Source organism: Rhinolophus ferrumequinum, chromosome 17 (assembly GCF_004115265.2).
Source record: "Rhinolophus ferrumequinum isolate MPI-CBG mRhiFer1 chromosome 17, mRhiFer1_v1.p, whole genome shotgun sequence".
NCBI lineage: Eukaryota > Metazoa > Chordata > Mammalia > Chiroptera > Rhinolophidae > Rhinolophus > Rhinolophus ferrumequinum.
The window spans coordinates 9,987,817-10,006,025 of record NC_046300.1 but is presented as its reverse complement, the minus strand read 5'-3'; the positions used below and the strand labels follow the sequence as shown (position 1 = coordinate 10,006,025).

General features: G+C 55.5%; 1 protein-coding gene across 4 annotated transcripts in view; it reads right to left on the bottom strand.

The window, feature by feature from the left end:
* Window positions 1-1,009: 1,009 nt before the first annotated feature.
* ZDHHC3 (zinc finger DHHC-type palmitoyltransferase 3) overlaps window positions 1,010-18,209 on the bottom strand; it is a 41,109-nt gene continuing 23,909 nt past the window's right edge. Inside the window, exons 3-8 of one of the 4 annotated variants that reach the window (XM_033132175.1) lie at window positions 17,072-17,196; window positions 13,137-13,233; window positions 12,376-12,457; window positions 12,178-12,273; window positions 9,798-9,928; window positions 1,010-1,647 (exon numbers count right to left, since the gene is read on the bottom strand). In XM_033132175.1, the coding sequence (XP_032988066.1) occupies window positions 1,408-1,647; window positions 9,798-9,928; window positions 12,178-12,273; window positions 12,376-12,457; window positions 13,137-13,233; window positions 17,072-17,196 (771 nt within the window). In that variant the 3' untranslated portion in view covers window positions 1,010-1,407. Of the gene's footprint in view, window positions 1,648-6,752; window positions 7,474-9,797; window positions 9,929-12,177; window positions 12,274-12,375; window positions 12,458-13,136; window positions 13,234-17,071; window positions 17,197-18,209 lie in introns of those variants that run through there. The other 3 variants (XM_033132176.1, XM_033132177.1, XM_033132179.1) reach the window with 3 other exon arrangements.

Below are 18,209 nucleotides of genomic sequence, written 5' to 3'. Positions count from 1 at the left end.
TTCTGTGGTAGGCAGGACATCTCTGAGAGAATCTCTACCCTTCGTGGACCACCCAAGCATGCTACTCCTTTCTTTCCCATGGTCCCCACAGCCTTCCTTTTTAAGTGATGTGGGCTGCACCTCCCAATGCTGGCCTTCTTCCTCATTTAGTTGGGGCTACAGGCCTCACTGGACCAGGACCACTGCTCTCCCGCCTGGAGCTGGGAGGGGACCCGGACACAGACTGTGCCTGGGCAGGCTCTCCACACATACTGGTGCAGCCGGCACGGGGGCAGGGGGCCCAAGAGGAAAACAGGCCCAGCCTGGGGCGCAGGGGCCACCCATCGACCAAACCTGGAGTGAACCCTTCTGTTGGACACTGCATAAGGAAGATGCTGCTCCAGCAACCACTGGAGTGGGGCTCCCCTGCTCAGGCTTCAGGCTTCAAATGGGGTGACCAGGGTCCAGGCTTCCTGGTGGAGTGTGGGGTGTCTGTCTGTCTTCCTGCTTCGTCAGCCTGCAGCCCCTACCCACCACCCATCTTTTCAGAGACAAGATGGGCACTATCTTGGGAGAAATGGCCAGATTTCTGGTCAGTGCTGCCCATGTGGGTTGTTAGATTTCTTCCAGGGAGGAAAGTAAAATGAAGTTCTCAGGGGATGTCAGAGAGTCCCCAGCTGCTCTAACTAGGCCTTTCCCACCCCCACCCCTGCCTGTGAATGGGCAGATTTGTAGCTACAAGGAAGGACAGCTCCAAGCTGTCTGACTCAGCAAAGAGTCAGGAGCTGGGGAACAGGAGCTAAGTTGGCTGTTACTGTCACCACTGAGGCTTGTTTCCATCCTGGGCACGTCCCACACGTATGTGTGTTCAGCCTGGTGTTGGGTCCTCAAACCCTGACCCTCCAAGGGAGCTGTGGCTGCCATGCCTTTCTCCTGACAGGCAGCAGGGGGAGCCCTTTCCAGGCTGGTCTCCTGTCAGTGTCCCCCCGACCTGGGTCCGAGGCCATCCCTGCTCTGCCCTTCCCTTGTGTCCTGGCCTTAGTTCTCAAAAGCCAGAAGGCAGGGCCCCCACCTTCCCAAGAGAAGACAGACAGAGGCCAAGAGAAGCCAAAGGCAGGTTCTCTTCTGCCCCGGGGCTGCCCCGTTCAGGGATAGGCCCAGTCGTGGGGAACGGCTGCTGACAGGCCGTCTCGGGTGCTCTCCATGCACGAACTCGGGGAGTCTCTTGTCCTCTGTCGCCCCTAGTCCGTCCCCACCCCCAGGCCTGGCCCAGCACGGGGAGAGGGAAGAAGGGTCACAGAGGCTGGCAGTGCGAGGGGGTGGCCTGAGGGGAGCAAGGGTGCGGGGGAGTGCTGCCCTCCATGGGCCCTGAAGCCACACCACCAGGTGACAGCGACTCTGCAGCGCCTGGCCCTCTCCCCGGGGGTATCACTCGTCTGTCACCTCCACAGAGTCCTCCTTCCTGTCCTCTGACTGCTCCTCCGTCTCCGTGTTGGTGTCTGCCACCTGTCGCACCCAGTCCTCGTCACTGAGAGGCGCTGGGTGACACGGTCCCGAGAAGGGGTTGAACCAGTTCAGGGAGAAGGCCCCGCCGAAGGCCTCTTCCACCGCCTTCCAGCTGCCTCTGTGCTCCCTGGGCTGGTGCTTCCGTTTGAGGCGCTCGATGCCCTGGGGGAGAATAAGAGGGTCAGCATGGCATGGGCTGTGCACCCCTAGCCCTGGCAGAGCCCCGCGGCCCCTCAGAGGGCTGACGGGCGCGTGGGGAGCAGCTCAGGGGCAGGCCTCCCCCTCCCCACACAGGTGCACGTTTGCCCGGCCTCACTGAGCACGGCCAGCTGTGTGCAGGGGCCAGGCCGCCAGGGGCCAAGGAGTCACATCCCAGGCCTCCCCAGTGTGAGCTGGGCCACCTGTCCTGAGACCACTAAAAGGTGACCCTCACTGGGGATTCTGGGCCACGCCCCCCATGGTAGGCACAGCCAACATGAAGGATGACGGGGTGACGGGGAGAGCACAGGACACAAACAACAGTGAAGTGAGGAAGCAGGTTGTGTACAGCTGGTGACAACATGCAGCGGGCAGCTGAGGGCACACAGTCGCTGTGGGGAAGCAAAGGCTGGCGTCAGGTCTGCTCATGCAGGAGACACAGCCTGCGGCCCACTCACCTGCCTCTGGTGTGGCTGCAGAAAGGGTGCTGGGGAAGGGGAGAAGCCCCCAAGAGTTAAAGGCGCAGCCAGGCCAGCTCTGCAGGCCCACAACACCCTCCAGAGGCTTTACCCCGCTGGGGCCTCTGCTTTCTCCATTTCTTCTGGGAGCCAAGGTTCAGGAGGAGCCAGTGGGGGTACTTTTTCCTGGAGGGACTCAATTTTGAGTTTTGTGTGGATTTACAGGTGTCCCGAAGCCAAGTTCTTAGGCGGAGGTTTGCGGAGGCCACAGTAATACCCACTTCGGGCTCACGCGAACCAGAACGGTCCGTTCCTGGTAAGGGGATAATGGCCCAAACCAGCGCCTCTTGCAGGCGTATGTGACTTGGGCCTTTGGGGCCCCACTATGCCTGGGTGACACATGAGCTGTGATTTGTAAATAAAGCCGCCAGCGCCCCAAAATGAATGTACCAGGACTACGGTTCCTGAGGGAGACACAGACCCAGTTACATGCTCTGTTAGCACCCAGCTGAGAGCCTCAGAGCGAGAGCAGGTCACCCCCTGCTCCCCACATCACGGGGTGCAGAAAGTCACATGCTGCAGCCGGCAAACGCGCCCCCCGCCCCCAGACGGCCAGGGAACACGCTCCTTGTCGGTGGCTTCACATCTGTTTATTGCAACCCACAGCACGAAATATTTCTCTGTTGCAGACCCACCCCACCCCCACCCCCGAAAGTTTCATGAATACTTGTCCTATACTGTGTAATGTGTTATTTTTTTATTTCTTTACAAAAATGCTGTTGCAAACCAACAAACTCATCTATCTCACAAGTCATGAACAGCTGTGGCCACTGTTTGACAAGTGCAGCTCTAACAGGTGACACTCACTAAAGCCACATGACGCACCAGACACCATGCTGACGTCCACATTCATTACCCTCATGGAACTTGTAATTCAGACGACCATCCTGATTTTTACAGACGAGAAAACTGAGGCGCAAGTGGCCCAAGGTCACAGGAGGTAAGTAGCACAGCCGGAATTTGGCCCAAAGCCTGAGGCCAGGGCCCCCACGCCCCTCACCAGCCCGCATCATGTCAGCTGCAGGATGCAGGGTGCCCTCATGTCCATGTGCAGCCCCAGTTTCTGCAAAGCTTTTCTTAATTTCTTGGATCAGCTTCATTAGCTCCCGTGCAGGCAGACGGAGAGGGGTCCCTGGGGCCACTCTGCTTTCCTGGGGTAATGACACCACTCCAGTCACCATTGATTTTTTTCTCTTGAGGGAGAGAGAGTGGGTAAATGAAGTCTTCAAGTTGGGAGAGTGGGCTGGCCAGCGGCTCGTCTGTCTCACTGAGTTCCTTATCTTCTATGAGGCGGTTTGCAGCTCAGACATGTATTTAAAAGATATGAGAAAAAGCCCCATGGGTGTGGAGGCACCCAGACGGAAACCAAAGGCCAGGACGTGTGCACGTGTCCACCCCAGTCTCCAATTACTCCCAACCATGCTATCTGGGGGACCCCGGCTCTACTCTCCCCTCGCCCTTCTGGGCCCATTCTTCACCCAAAGGGCCCCTCGGTCCAGAAGCCAGTCAGACAGATAAGAGCAGAACTGCTGGACAGACTAGTAATTAGTCTCCCTTCAAGCACTCGCACTGTTTTCTCAGCATTCATCTGCTGGGGAGTCCACGAGCGCTCAGGACCACAGCAGCAGGCATCAGGGGCCACCTACAGGGCAACCCCCTCCAGCCCCAAGTGGATCCTCAGACTTGAGTGTACCTGCGCCAGAATCCTCGCGGGGCTGCTGAAATCCAGATGGCCGGGCCCCTCCCTCAGCGGGGGTCTGAGAAGGTGCATTTCTAACAAGCTCCCAGGAGATGCTGCTGGCCTGGGTGCCGCACCCTGAGGTGCAGCGCCTCAGGGCAGCACCAGCCAAACATTCTCCAGATGGCTGCTAGCAAAACCTTCCTCCACATCTTTGGTACGTAAGGACCTCTTCTGGGTCGGGACTCTTCAGCTCTGCTGGCTGGCTCACCCTTCGGGCTGATGCACTCTAAGTCTTGAAATGAGGGACACTTAAAACCCGTGAGCCTGGCCGGGAAAGCCCAACCAGCCTCCCGAGGTCTGGGGCTTGCGTGTGATGCCGTCCTCATGCAGGTGGTTCATAAACATTTCTGGATTGACTTCATCTGAACGATTCCTACATCAGGAAGGTGGATTTTAACTTTCTAAGCAGCCTAGCCAGAAGGAACAAAAGCTGGTAATTCACGGTGTCTTAATTTTGGTTCTTTCAAGAAAAAAGTTATTACAAAGAAACGGTTTTGAGTAAAAGGAGACTTGGCACACGCATTTCTACCCAAATTCACTTTGTGTGCACCATGTCACCAAGCTGATGCCAATCTGCATAGATTTGTTTGGACCTAGGCCTTTTGCATTTTCAGTCTGGTTGCTATGAACACAAACCTGAAGTGGACAGGTGGGAACGGGTCAGCCAATCCAACTCGCCATGTCTGTCACCTTCCTCTTTATTTTTCACTTGCCTCTCCAGAGCCCATGTTCTCATTCACTTCCCATGTGAGCACCATTCGGTCCTGTCAGAAGTGCTGGCCGAAGCCAGAGGCTGGGCCACCTTTATGTAGACGGATGTCCTCTTTCGTTACACGTCTGGGAATACTGAGAGCTTGGGGGAGGCCCAGGTCTTCCTGTGTGGACGCCAGGCTGGAGACCAATCACTACACTGCAGATGACAGATGGTCGTCATCGTGCTCTCGACAAAACGTTTTCTGTCTCAGTGAAAATGAAACAGGAAAACCACAGGGAGGCTTGGGGGTATTCCTATCTTCTGAAGGCAGCGCTGCGCTCTGGCTTGAGAACTGGGGAACATTGATTCTTTCAGCGAGAGGGCTCGTAAAAGCCCAGAGGTAGAATCACACCGGCTGCTGGCAGGAGCCTTTCTCTGGGAAGGAGGCATGCTCAGGTTTAAACAATGAGTTTCAAGTTTTAGGACTCAAAAAGAAAAAAATAGACCTTCAGCACTATCCATTGCATTCCTTAGAAATTCCAGAAGAGAAAAGAACCAACTTGGGTCACTTAAAAAAAAGCCCTTGAAGATGGGGTATTTAGAGGGCATCCTTAATACTTAAAAATATTCCCTGGGTCCCCGTCGTGTGGCAGGAGGACCAGAGTGGCACAGCTGCCTCCCAGGGGACGGATCCCTGAGGGGTTTGGGCAGGACCAGAGTCTTCTAACCTCGCCGTGACTACAGCACACAGCACAGCAGGCAAGGCCAAGGTAACTGACGTAGCGTCGCAGAGTTCTTTGGCGAACGACTGAAGGGATGACGGCGAGCTCCTCAAAGCGGCGCATCAGAACTATTTGTGGAAGTTTGGCTTTCAGCTGGGTGGGCAGAAGAAAGGGGTCTCTCCCCCAAGCGCAGCCCTGGAAGCAAACTCTGCAGGCCTGATGGCTTTTTCTGGAGCAACTGAGGACCCATGAGCACAGGGAAGGGATTCGGGCTGTAGAAACCTGAGAGCCTGGTGGGGAAGCTTGTTCAAGAGGGAGACCTGTCCTTTAAAAACAACACAAAACCTCATTCCAGAAAGGGAGCAGAAAGAAATGTTCTCTAAAGAATGAAAACAAATGCCAGAGCAAACACATGTTGACCGGACAATCGTCTCTCCCCACAGGGTAACACGGGGAGAGAGAAGATCTCAATCAGAACAGGTTTTGGAAAAATTTTATTGCATTTTGTTTCCATGTGGAAGCACTAACAGAATTGAAAAGAGGCAGCATGTGCCACTACCTTTTCTGAAAAAATCACATGGCTAGATTCACGGTCTCCCTATCCAAGACTGTATTTAAAACCTTATCCCCCCACCCCCACCCCAAGCAAAAGCTGGAAAACCAGGTTTGTGGTGATTCCTTATAAAAACAAATCCATGTGTGAGAATTCAGATGGTCGGTATTCAGATTTCCGTGATTTCTGCCTTTCATGGGCACTTCCTGTCTCCTCACCAACCCCACGACGATCAGGCCTTCCTCTTGCAAATGAGACAACACAGGAAGTGCCTCCAAATGGAAAAGCTACCCAGTCCCTGCCGATTCCAGGGACTGGGGCGGCCATCCACCAACTTTGAAAAGTTAGGGGGCTGGAATGTCGCCCATGCGTCAGTCAGCCCCATGTCAGGACGACCGTCTCCCAGGTGAAAATACAGGCAAGACGTGGGTATGTGCACATTTGTGGGTCTAAAATATCAGAAAGTGAACCCACTTTGGTGACTTACAAAATGAGGAAGAAAGGGTTGACGCAGGACTCCAAGTGTGGGGACTCCAGCTGTCTCCCTCAGCGTTAACACAGTGTGTAACCCAACTCTCTGGCTAGGAGGGAAGGAGGGGGACGCTGAGAGCAAGCAGACGTCACAGGAAAATGGCGCTTGCCTGAAGCTGCGTCATTTTTTTCTTCTTTTGATTGTGTAAGGCATTTTGAACCGGAAAGGCTTCTTTCCTTCACACTCTTCCAAATAATCAGAGGAAATATAACTGGTGATTCAGAAAACAAGACCCCTTTCATCTCCCTCCCACCCCACCCCGGTCACTCCACACACCCAAGTCCATCAAGTACAAAGGCAGGCAACTGATTTCGTGGATTAGGGGGCAAACTGTCCACCTGGGGGATGAGGCCCTGCTGGGAGCTCCAGCCCTGATCCTGCCCCTCTAGGCCACAAGGGGAAAGCATCCATCTTCGCTGAGGTTTTCAGTCCCGTGGGACCCGTCACTGCCTCCGGGACAGTGGGGGTCGCAGGCCCCCCTATGCTTTCCCTGCCAGGCATCCGGTCCGGTCCATCCAGCACCAGCGTCACGTCTCAGTTAGTAGAAGTGGGCACGGCCCGCAGACAGCACCCTCCACGTTAGTCATGCCAGACAGACAGCAGAGAGGAAACCAGAGGCCAGAGAAGTGATTTTAAAAAGGAAAAAAGGAGAGCAGCTTCAGTCACCAAAAAATAGAAAGGATGATCTTTTAAAAATAAAACATGGGGGCATTTTTTTTTTCTCTGCAATGCTCAGCCATTTTACTCGAGACATAAAAAAAAGTTTTAGAGTAGTTGTTTTGCTTTTCGGTTTAAACATTCATGAGAACGGGCCGGACGGTGGTGCTGTGATGTGGTTTGTGTCTGGGTGGCAGTGCTGGTCAGGGGTCCTTCAGACCACGTATTGGGACGGGTCTGCCTTCCCTTGGTCTGGCGTGGCAAAGGGGCTGGCCCAGCCTAGAGAGAAGGGGTGGCCAAAAACGGCTTTCATGTTCATCCATTTTGTTTTTTTAGCCCATCTTCTCTCTTCCTTTTTCAATTGTTCTATTCCCTGAAAACAAGAACAATCATACTTTCAGTCAAGCACTTTATTGCTGTGGTTTTGGGGGAGGGAAGTCCATTAGCTTGAGGTGAATGGAGTACTGCTTCCTTTTCAAAGCCATAAAGCTAACTATGTAATACATTTTCTTCCCTTTCTCTCCTAAAAAATGTTTTCAAAAAAATCCTACTTTTTTTGGGGGGGGTGGGGTGGACACATGTTTACAAGTCCCTCCAGGAAGAGTGGGTAAATGAGCACCGTCGGCAGGCGCCTAAACCATTATTCTGTCTGCCACCCCGGTGCCCTTTAAGTGACAGGGACACCTGCGGACTCGGGGTCCTCACTGGCTCTGCAGAGGCGGTTCTGGCCTGGCGCTGGCTATGTGTGGCGCGGTCAGGAAGCCTCAGAGCTGGAGATCATGACAGCCAATGACGGCCGTTCACTTGGGATCAGTTCGAAGGAGGTGTGAAGTTACTATGACCACTTTGCAGACAAAAAAAAAGGAACAAATCAGATGGCTGCTCTGGCGCTGTCAGTCTCGCCAGCCTGGGACGTTGGGCTGGCGAGGCACAACCGAGAAGGCAGAACAGGAGGGAGAGACGGGGGTCAGGGAAGAAGTCATCAGATGAGGAAGGAGAAAGGATTAGTACAGGTTAGAGGGGCCGGACGGACAGACCAGTCAGCCTCAGTCACGGCAAAGGTCTTCCCAGGGCTCCTGTGTGGAGACGTGTGACCCGGGGCCACCTTAGCAGTTGTCACAGAGCCCTCACCGCTCCCCACACTAAGTCTCACGGGAAAAATGGGGGCTGGCAGAGAAAGCTGGTCCCCCCCTTCTCCCTTCTTCCAATGGAGCTGGTCAGTGGCCAGGGGTCTGCCTGCCGTGGTCTCTGGTGAAGTGGCGGGGCCAGGAATGGGGCCCGAAGGGACAGCCCAGTCTGAGTCTCTGTTTACAGCCTGGGGACCTGGGAAGGACAGAGGTGAGGGGAAGACACCATTTCCCATGAGCTGTGGGCCTCCCTTCCTTTCCCCTTTCCTTTCCAACACGACTCCCTTTAGGAATGGCCGTGAGGTGAAAGAACAGCGAGGGCCAGTGCCGTGTAAGCTCTCCTTCGGGCTCCCCAGAGCCCGGCCTGTGTGGCCTGGCAGCACCCCAACAGCGGACGGGGCTGGACAGTCACCTGTGGTTCCCTGCAGGTCTCACGGGGAGAAGTTGGTCACGTTTACTGCTTGCATACACAGCTGGATCTACACCACTAGCGACTAGTTTTACAGAAACTCTTTCACAATGATGTTATTTCTTACAACAGGAGAAAGTTGCTGAATGCCACACAACCTTCTACATCGTTGGGAACTGCCGTAGAACAAAGGACGGCGCCTGGCAGCCAGGAGACCATCCTCTTCTCTGTACGCCGACTGCCCACACACAGGGCAGGGGCCTCAGCAGAGGTTCAGACTGCCTTCCTGTGAGCCGCCGTCTACAGCTCACACCCACCCGGCCCGAAGCGACCCCACAGGGGACCTCGACCACTGCTGAGAGCTGCCACCTGAGGGGACCCAGAAGCCAGGACGGGCTCAGGACCTCATGACTCTGCACCTTCCTTGGACCCCCAAAGCCAAAAGGGGAAGAAACACCCACATCACAGCCATGGACTGACCACCTTGAGGCCCTGGGACACCTTAGGAAGGTGGGGGGTGGTGGCAGTGGCCCCAGGGGAGCAGGATCCAGTCTAGCCCTGCTGGCAGCTTTGACGCTCCCAGAGAAGGAGCTGTGAGTCGGTGGAAGGTAGGGGCAGGGAGAAGGCCACGGGCGAGAACCAGAGCTGAGCCACGTGGAGGTGACCTAGAGGCCAGGTGAGCGCGCTCCATGGATCCGGGGGCTCGAGGCAGGGGTGTCTCCTGACTCTGCCCTCAGAACGAAGTCATGAAGTCACGTCCTCTGGGAAGCAGACTGCTTGTGCCAGCTGGGTTACAGCACCCTTTGTCCACCACCGTCTCCAGGCCGGTGGCCCTGGATGAGAGGGTGTCTCGGGCCAGCAGAATGCCTGACACAGAGCAGTGTGCAGACAGAACCGTACTGGGAGAACGGAAGGACTTATGGCAAAGGGAACCCTTCACCAAGGCTGCTGGGCCCATTCCTGCTGTGACCTGCCATGCCAGCCCCAAGGAGGAGGACTTCTGTGTGAAGATCAGTGTCACTGCCAGCGGGGGAATGTGCCCTGCACACCGGGGCCTGGCCATGGGCTCTCTGGTCTGGCCTGCAAGCAGCACCCCCAGCAACTCTGACCCCGGGCCCCCCAGATCCCAGGGCAGAGGTGTTGGGCAGGCTGGCTGCTCACCGTCTCGTCTGTGCAGATGGAGTGCACCTGGGTCCCAAACATCACCGACGTGAAGATGAGGAAGAGCAGCCCCTCGAAGCACAGCAGGATGAGGAGGATGACCGTGGTGGGCGGCGAGAAGGAGCTGCACTCTGGAAGGGAAGGCACAGGGGGCTCAGGGCAGTGGCCTGCGGCCGCACCCCCAGGGCTCCCACTCTGCCTCCAGGCTCAGTGCAGACCACCCTGCCACAGACCTGGCTGCACAGCCCCGAGGGGAGCGTCCCTGGCGGGCCTTGCGCACTGCGCTCTGTCCCCGGCCAGCCTGTGATGTCTGTATCCCAGGGCCGAGCACAGCACCTGGCACACGGAAGGAGCCGGGAAGGACCCAGGGCTGAGGCACGAAGGCCTCACGACACCACAGGAGGCACAGGTGCAGGGGTCTCCGTCCAGACTTGGCCTTGAGACTCCCAGGCATTGCTGTGCCGGCCACGCTGACCAGGGTGTGACCCAGGCAAGTCCCTGTCCCGCTCTAGGCCTCCAGGTTTGACTACAGGTGATTGTGTTGTAAGCAGTGGAATCCTTTGTCTGAACAAAGTCTAAATCAGAAACTCCACCCACCGAAGAGAAAAGCAGAGGTGCTGTGGAAGATGGTGGGGAGAGCGGGACGGAGCCCCTTCTCTGGTCCCCGCCATCAAGGCAGCTTCTCGGGAACCCCTGGGGGACTGTGGCCCACACGGGGAGACGGGGACCCTGCGGACGGCACGGGCAGCACACCCCGACCCGGGGGTCGCCCTCGCTGACAGCTGCCGTGCCTGGCAGGCCGAGCTGTTCCTGCATCTGTCTGCTCGGCACTCAGGCTTCACCGGGCTCTGGGAATTCAGGGAGTAAGCGCCCGCTCGGAGCCACCCTGCAGGCTTCTTCCCACGCACATCAGGAGGCACAGAGAAGGTCAAATCTGGGAGCGACCTTGGAACCCAGCCCCCCAATCTGGGAACTCAGCACTGACTGGGTGGCAGGGTAAGGAACGTCTCGTGGAAACGCCTTTGTCTCCTCGTTTTCCCTCGGATCTTAAACGCCTCCAGATGGTCCTCTTCGTGGGTCCTTGCTGGGCAGGGTCTGGCTGGGTGGCCACAGGTGTGGCAGCTGCCTGTCTGGCCTCGGTGCTGGGCGGGGGGTGGGGGAGGACGAGGCTCTGTGGGCAGGCAGACACGGTGGGTTGTGGTCCTGGCACCCACTCCTGCCCTGAGCTCTCACTAAGGTGTCCCCACTAAGAGTCCGTCCTGGCCCCTCGTGTCTTTCCTGTCCCATGTATTGTGGAATCACCTGTCCTTTTTGTGCTTGCGTGCTATCTGCCTCTCCCATGACACCTCCAGCTCTAGGAGGGTGGGGACTTTGTTTGGGTCCCTGCTGTCCAACCAGCCTTGGAGACCTGCTAACAACAAACAAATCTGGGCTCCGAGCTCTCGGTTGCCCTTCTGGACAGTGGACTGACTGAGAATTCCTGAGGGAACGTCGGCACAGCGTGGCCTCGTCCCAGCACACGGGGTGCTCACCGGGTGGAGGTGCCTTGCTCTCTCCTTACTCACCTCAGCTGCCCTCTCAGTGCCCTCACGTGGGGGACAGTCCCCCGTCCCTTCTTACACAAGCTGGATGGCCCACCAGCTCATCCAGGGCTGAACAGTGATGGCAGTAACTGTCATACAGCCCATCTCAGGCCTCCACTTGGGGACTGTCCGGTACCTTCCCTGTCCAGCTGCCACAGGGACTGGGTGCCTCAGGCCTCCTCCTTCAGGAGTCTTGACCAGAGACGACCAAGAACACACTGGGCATGGGAGTTGCCCCGACAGGGCTGGAATCCCTGCTCCACCTGAGGCTCGGATCTCAGGCCTTCTTCTTAGCTGTGTGAGCACAGGAACTTGTTCAACCTCCGTGAGCCCGGGGTTTTGTCATCTGCAAGGCGGGTAGCACCCCTCCCTCGCTGCAGGCTCGTTACAAGGTTGAAATCAGGCTCGGCTCAAAAAGCCCTCTGGGCCGGGCCTGGCTCTCAGTGGGCAGTACGAAAACGGCCCATCAGCCCCATTCTAACGACACAGGCATTCTGCCTCATCCAGTCTGTGTACTCTCCTCACTGCCCAGGTCTTCATGTACATTGGTGATGAAGCAGTTAAAAAACCACCACCACAAAAAACAAACAAGTTAACAAAAAAATCTCCACCTCCTAGCTAGAAAATTAGAAATAGATTTCTGCAAGATTGGAATAAAATGACCTTTGAATCAAGTGTTTTGCTGAAAGACATGGAAACAAAAGTTCTCCTGTCCGGGCAGGGCTCCCACTTCCTGGACACGCCTCCTGCTCCCTGGGCACCTCCGGCGAGCGGCTCTGTCTGACTCACTACTTTACCTGTGGAACTGACTTTAAGGGGCTGCTTTTTTTCCTGATGAGAGACTTGGGGCTCTGCTGGTTCTTTCCTGGTCACTCCAAAGGCTTGCAGGAGATCTAATAAAATGAGGTTGGCCCCTGGCACCATGACAGAAATAAAGAGCCCACCCCACTCGGGCCACCCCCCCAGCAGGGAGGGATGCCCTGGCGCATACTCACTTGTCCAGTCTTCTTCAAAGCAATGCAGGAAGTGGAATCCCACCATGATGAGGGCGTGCAAGGAAATGAGAGCTATGTACATCTGAAACAGGAAGACAATGCAGACGCCATTGTTGCGGGAACCTTCTGACCATGCAGCCTCCCGGGTCGGGGTGCTCAGACACCCCCACTAGGCCCACTGAGCTAGGCAGAGGGCCGACCAGGAGCGGGGGGCCACAGACGCCTCTGGTGACTCCCCCGCTGCCCCCACCCCCAGCCCTGGGTCTGAGGTGAGCAGCCACTCACTGGGAGCCTGTGGGACAAGAACAGAAACAAGTGGCAAATGGCCATCGGCAGGGTGACCTGGGCCGTCCTGGGCTGCTCCACCCAGTTGCCTCTCCTCACTTGCAAAGTCAGGGTGCTGAGAGCCCATGGTCCTTCCAGCCCTCACACTAACCGCCCCCACCTACTGCCGCTGGGGGAGGACTAGCTCTTCACCCAAACTACCCTCTTCAGCTCCTTAGACTGGGCCCTGGGGATGGGAGCCCAGAACACACGGCCCTTGCTTTGAGCTAATGAACTCGAGCCAATTTTCTACATGCTCAGTGAAGGGACAGACGGGCCCTTGTTGAGCCGAGAGCCTGGCAGATAGGCGGAGGTCCACACGGCCCGGCGGTACTGTGAACAGCAGCAGAGACCACAGTAAGAGCTGAGGATATGGGGGAACACAGCGCCCCACTGCTGCGGCGGGGGGGGGAGGCAGAATTCCCCGGCTGACTTACTGTAAACAGGACGAAGTACTTCTGGTTGTTCTCGCCCACGCAGTTGTTGACCCAGGGACAGTGGTGGTCCATCTTCCGAATGCACCGCTTACAAACACTGAAAGAAGCCATGGGCAGGCGTTTAGGGGTGTCCTCACGGGGACGGTCGGGGGGCCCTGGCAGCCCAGACCCAGCTCCAGCTCCTCCACACAACTGGCCTCCTTGGGCACGTGGGGTTTGCTTGGAAGGCAGAATCACAGTCCTTCCCCTCCATCTTGTTTCATATAAAAGGAGGGTGGGATTGTCATGGCCACTCCTGAGCAGCCTGAGCTGAGAAGTTGGTTTACTGAGAGGACACAGTGAAGAAACAGTTTCAAACCGTGACAGGATGAGATGGGCTACAGAAGAGCTGCTTCCAATTTCCCCCAAAGACCAAAACCCAAGGGGGGGTGGACCTTCCCAGCTGGGTGGAGCTTCTCTGCAGAAGCTTCCAGGGCGGGTGTGGCTGATGGAAGGGAGAGTTGGATGAGTTCAGAGCTGGGTGAAGCGCAGACCGTCTCAGGGTGGCAGGAAGCCCCCTCCAAGGACCTTTCAGCTCTAAGATAACATCCACATAGCCAAAAAAAAGCAAAATGGCCATTTGAATTTAAGTGTTGATCAGATGATCTAACTGATTTGCAAATTACTGACTTGTTATTGGGATCATTTTTGGATGGTTTCAAGCTTAACTGATAGCAAACAACCCTCCCCACTTTTGGACAACACAAAAAATATGAAAGGAATGTACAAGGATAATGGGGGCTTGAAAGCAACTACCTCCCAAAGGTCAAGTTTAGAAAGACCCACCTGCCAACAGATGGGTCATCAAAAGTGTTCCTTTTCCAGTTCATTGATCTTGGGGGCATTATTAGTTCAAAACAGTTTGAAATACAATAAATACAAGCTTGGAAAGAATACAGTGATTGTAACAATTAGATTTCTTTTTCAGAAGTTCTTTAGTTCCCACTAGCTCTTCTTTCCACTAGTTTCCATGACTAACTTTATCTCAGGTTCAAGTGCACAGTGGGCTGTGCTGGGTGGCCCTGCAGGAAGGGTTGGCCTTAGGGCCCTGATGGGGGAGAAGCTGTCTCTGTTCACAGGCTGCCTGCTGAGCTGTCACTGACCGACAGAGCAGGACCATGCAGGGGGAGGCGGCTCCTGGGGGTGTGGGGCCGAGCTGCCCCCAGACTCCAGGCCAGGAGCACAGACTACTCTGAAGGAGGGCTCCGCTGCGAGGCCCCCAACTCGGAGCTGCAAGGAGGAGGTGTGGCCTTTTCTAAGCATGGCATGAACTTTGGTGGCAAGGCAGACCTGGGTCTGCTGCGCTGCCTGGTCAGACCGGCCAAACTCTGAGCCTCAGGTTCCCCATCCATAGGCGCTAAGTAAGTACTAACATAAGGAAAAATCGAGAACAGACCCTGGGCCTGGCTCTGAGGAGTGCTGGAGTCATTCTGGCCTCCACCCTTGTTCTTCTCTACAACTTCAAAGGGCCTCGCTAACACATCACAAATGGGCACATCTTGGAGAGGCTGGCCCAGTTCCAGAATCTCCCTGGGGCCAGGAGGGCAGGGTAAGAAAGAGAAGCATGAAAGGGGCATACATGGAGAAAGTAAACAGGTACCAGCAACTCCATCACCTGGTGTCTCTCTCTGCATGTGTGTTACCAACTTTAAAATACACATGAATAACATATGACACAGGCTTTAGTTGGTAACATTTGTCCCCGGTGTACAGTTTGAAAGGTCCCGACAAGCAGACAGTGAAGAGCGATACCCCCTGTACCCTGGGCCTCAGCCACCAGGAGCCCCCTCCCCGCCATAGAGCCACCCTCTCAACCCTTTCTTGCTTGTCCTTCTTGAGACAGTCAGTTTTCAGGCCCCTCCCCGCCTGGGGAACAAACTCCTGAGGGTAACCACCTCCCGGCTCCAGGCTCTTGAGCAGTTTCTCTTCCGTCAGCACTTATTTCTAAAAGGGGTTTCAAGTGGGTGCTCTGGGGCATGTCTGGTCAGCAGCAGAGAGGGGCCCAGTGGCCTGACACCCTCTGAAAGCTGCCCAAGAGTCACACAAGCTCTCTCGGCCGCTTGCCCTTTGTTCTCCTCCTGGCCCCTCTGAAGAGACCAGGCGTGAACCTGGGAAGCTGGGATACACAAGGGACTAAGTCTCACAGGCAGCCAAATTAGAAAGCTATGCGTCCTTCAGGGAGCAGGGAAAAGTGAGTCCAGCCCACTGGGAGCGGCTGTACTTGGTCCAGAGTGCTGCTCTCTGTTTCCTGTTTGCAAAGACACGAAATGCCAGGATGGCCCCCTGGCTTATGGAGCGGGTCAGAAGCAGGCTCCAGGCCTGGACGGTGACAGCTCACATCCTGCCGAACTGTTTCACCTCAGGCACCATCTGTCACGACGGGGAAGCAAAAATGTGGGCCTCCCACAACCATGACACCCCACTGGGCAATCGGTCACCTCAGAGGCAGCCCCCATGGCACGGTGGGCAGGGGGCTCAGCCTGGGGTTGCAGAGTGCCTCTCCTTGGAAGGAGGACCCACCCACATACCACCAGCTGGAAGGAACACCTACAGGTTCAAGTTCAGGGAGTATCTGTGCCCAGCCGAGCTCAGGGATTGGAGAGTTTTAAATTCCATAGACTCCTGGGAGGAGAGGCACCGACAGCTGGGCCCCGGCACACGCGTGTGCACACACTCCCTCGCCTGCACAGGCGAGACACACCAACCAGGCAGCAGGCCTCTTTGCTCAACCAGTCATGAACCCTGCTCTGTTTGGGGTGCTGGGGATTCTGCTTATACAAAACAGTGGATCCCCAGATGGCGTGGGCCGCCACGAGCCAGCACAAAGGAGCAGTTGTCAGCACGCACTTCCTGAGTCAGGCCCAGGCAACGCCCAGGCAGCCGCGTCAAGTCCATCTGAGTCGACAGCACTGTGCTGCTCAGGCCGGGGTGTTCACTGCACTGAAGAACACTCCCTGGGGCCGTCCCGAGGAGTGAGGCCAGGGGGAGGCGGCGAGGAAAATGCCAGGCGGCGGAGGCAGCGAGGGCTCAGCGAGGGCAGAGGAAAAAACCACTTAACCCCTCTGAGCCCCACGTCCTCCCAGGAGTCGGTCCTACAGCGCAGCCGTCTGCGACGGTGACCGAGGGGACGAAGACGAGGACTGGGGGTGAGAGCCGGGCAGTGACCCCACACAGCTAGGACCCCTGCCGTCGGCAGGAGCTGTCACAGGACCCGAATGTCCCCACAGCCGCAGACTGGCAAGGAGGACCTCCCAGATTCCTCACAACCTCTCCCCACCCCAAACACGCTCCGTCTGACAAAGGGACCAAGCGACATGTTTGTGATGGAGCATTCAAAGTACCCTTGTAATGACAAAGTGCAATTTTTAGCTAGCTTGTCTTCAAAGAATTCTGAAAACGAAAAGGGGAAAATCATCCAGATAAGATGGGGACATGGCTTTTTTGGCTGAACTCTACAATTGTCACAACCTCTTGAAGTTTTGCTATAAAGAAAAGCCTTCATTCAAGGATACCCTTCATTTCCCTGTAAAGTTTAAGGGGACACGGCCTGCCTCTTACACGGGTCAAGTACCAGCCCTTCAGAGAATGATTTTCTAACGCCCTGTCCTGAAGTAAGAACGCGGTGAGGGAGGGGCAGCGGGATTTCCCGGGTCACCACACACGGAAACAAAGGCAGAGACGTCCCGGGCCTGCCCCTGGCCCCCCGGGTCCTATGCCAGGTGTGAGCCAGGTGTCACCTTGGAAAGACAGTGAGCTCACGGGTATTGGGAGGGAGGCTGACAGTGGTCACTCGGTGCCCAGGGCAGGGGGCATTCAGAGCCCAGCCGCTGAAGGCGCCCACGGGGGAGCGTGAGTGTGTGTGTGTAGGGGGGGGCAAGCCCCGGGGTCACGTGTACCTGCAGTGGTGGGCTCGGTCGGGCTTGATGCTGCAGCACTTGGGGCACTTGTACACCACCTGTCCCGGCTTCAGTTGTAAACTCTCGATGAATTCTTTAGTGGCGTTTCCTTTGGGCACTGCCCCCTGTAAGAGAGGAAAGGTGTCAGGGTTGGGCTCGGGCTCCCGGCAGCTCTGACATTCCGCAGTGGACACGGTCACTGGAAAGTGGCAATGACACACACAGGGGTAGGACACATTCATCAACATGGGGACTCTGTTCAGAAATAACAGATGAATTTTACTGACAAAGAACTTTCCTAAGGAAATGCCAATGGCTGAATGTATGGGCGGGCACCGTATTATCCTTTCTACCCTTTCAAGTGTCCAAAGTGGTCCATTACAATTTTTTCTAAACGTTCAAAAAAGTAGGAAAAAAAATCTGGTCCGCAAAATGCAGTCAGATGCCAAAAAAACAAAATTTAAAAGCAAACAAACTTAGGGAGGCAAGGACTATATGGTCTGTACAGTGACATTGAGGACATAGTTTTGACCCTAAACAGGCCATAAAAGTCCACAGCTACTGACATGGGAAACACCTATGACAGATTGTTAAAGGGAAGAGTAGATTTCCAAACAGTATGTAGAACAGAAGCCCATTCTGGTACAGATTTTATATATATACATATATAAAAAGACAAAGATATGTGCAAGGGCACTAATGGTTATCTCACACAGTAGAATCACAGGTCATTTTTATTTTCTTGACTATATTTCTTAAACACTCTAGTATGAACATATGGCTTTTGCAATAAGAAAAAAACTCATTAAAAATACAAGCAAAAAATTATACCAGGGAGGAGCTACCCAAAGCAAGAATATAACCAACTTTCCTGAAGTTTGTAACCAAAATGCTATGACCATCACATCTTGATTCAGCTGAGGGTCCCCCTGGAGGCACCAGTGAAGGGTCACAGCTGAGGTCTGACTCACAAGGCAGGGAGGGCCCAGCCCACCCCGAGGAGTGGATTTTAATGGGGGCTTGGGAAGGGCACTGGCCCAGGCAGAGGACAGGGTCCTACAAAAGCCGAGAGGGCCTTATTTTTAAATCTCTTTAATGTAAAAAGTGATTGAGTTCAGGCAACTTTTATGGATCCTGA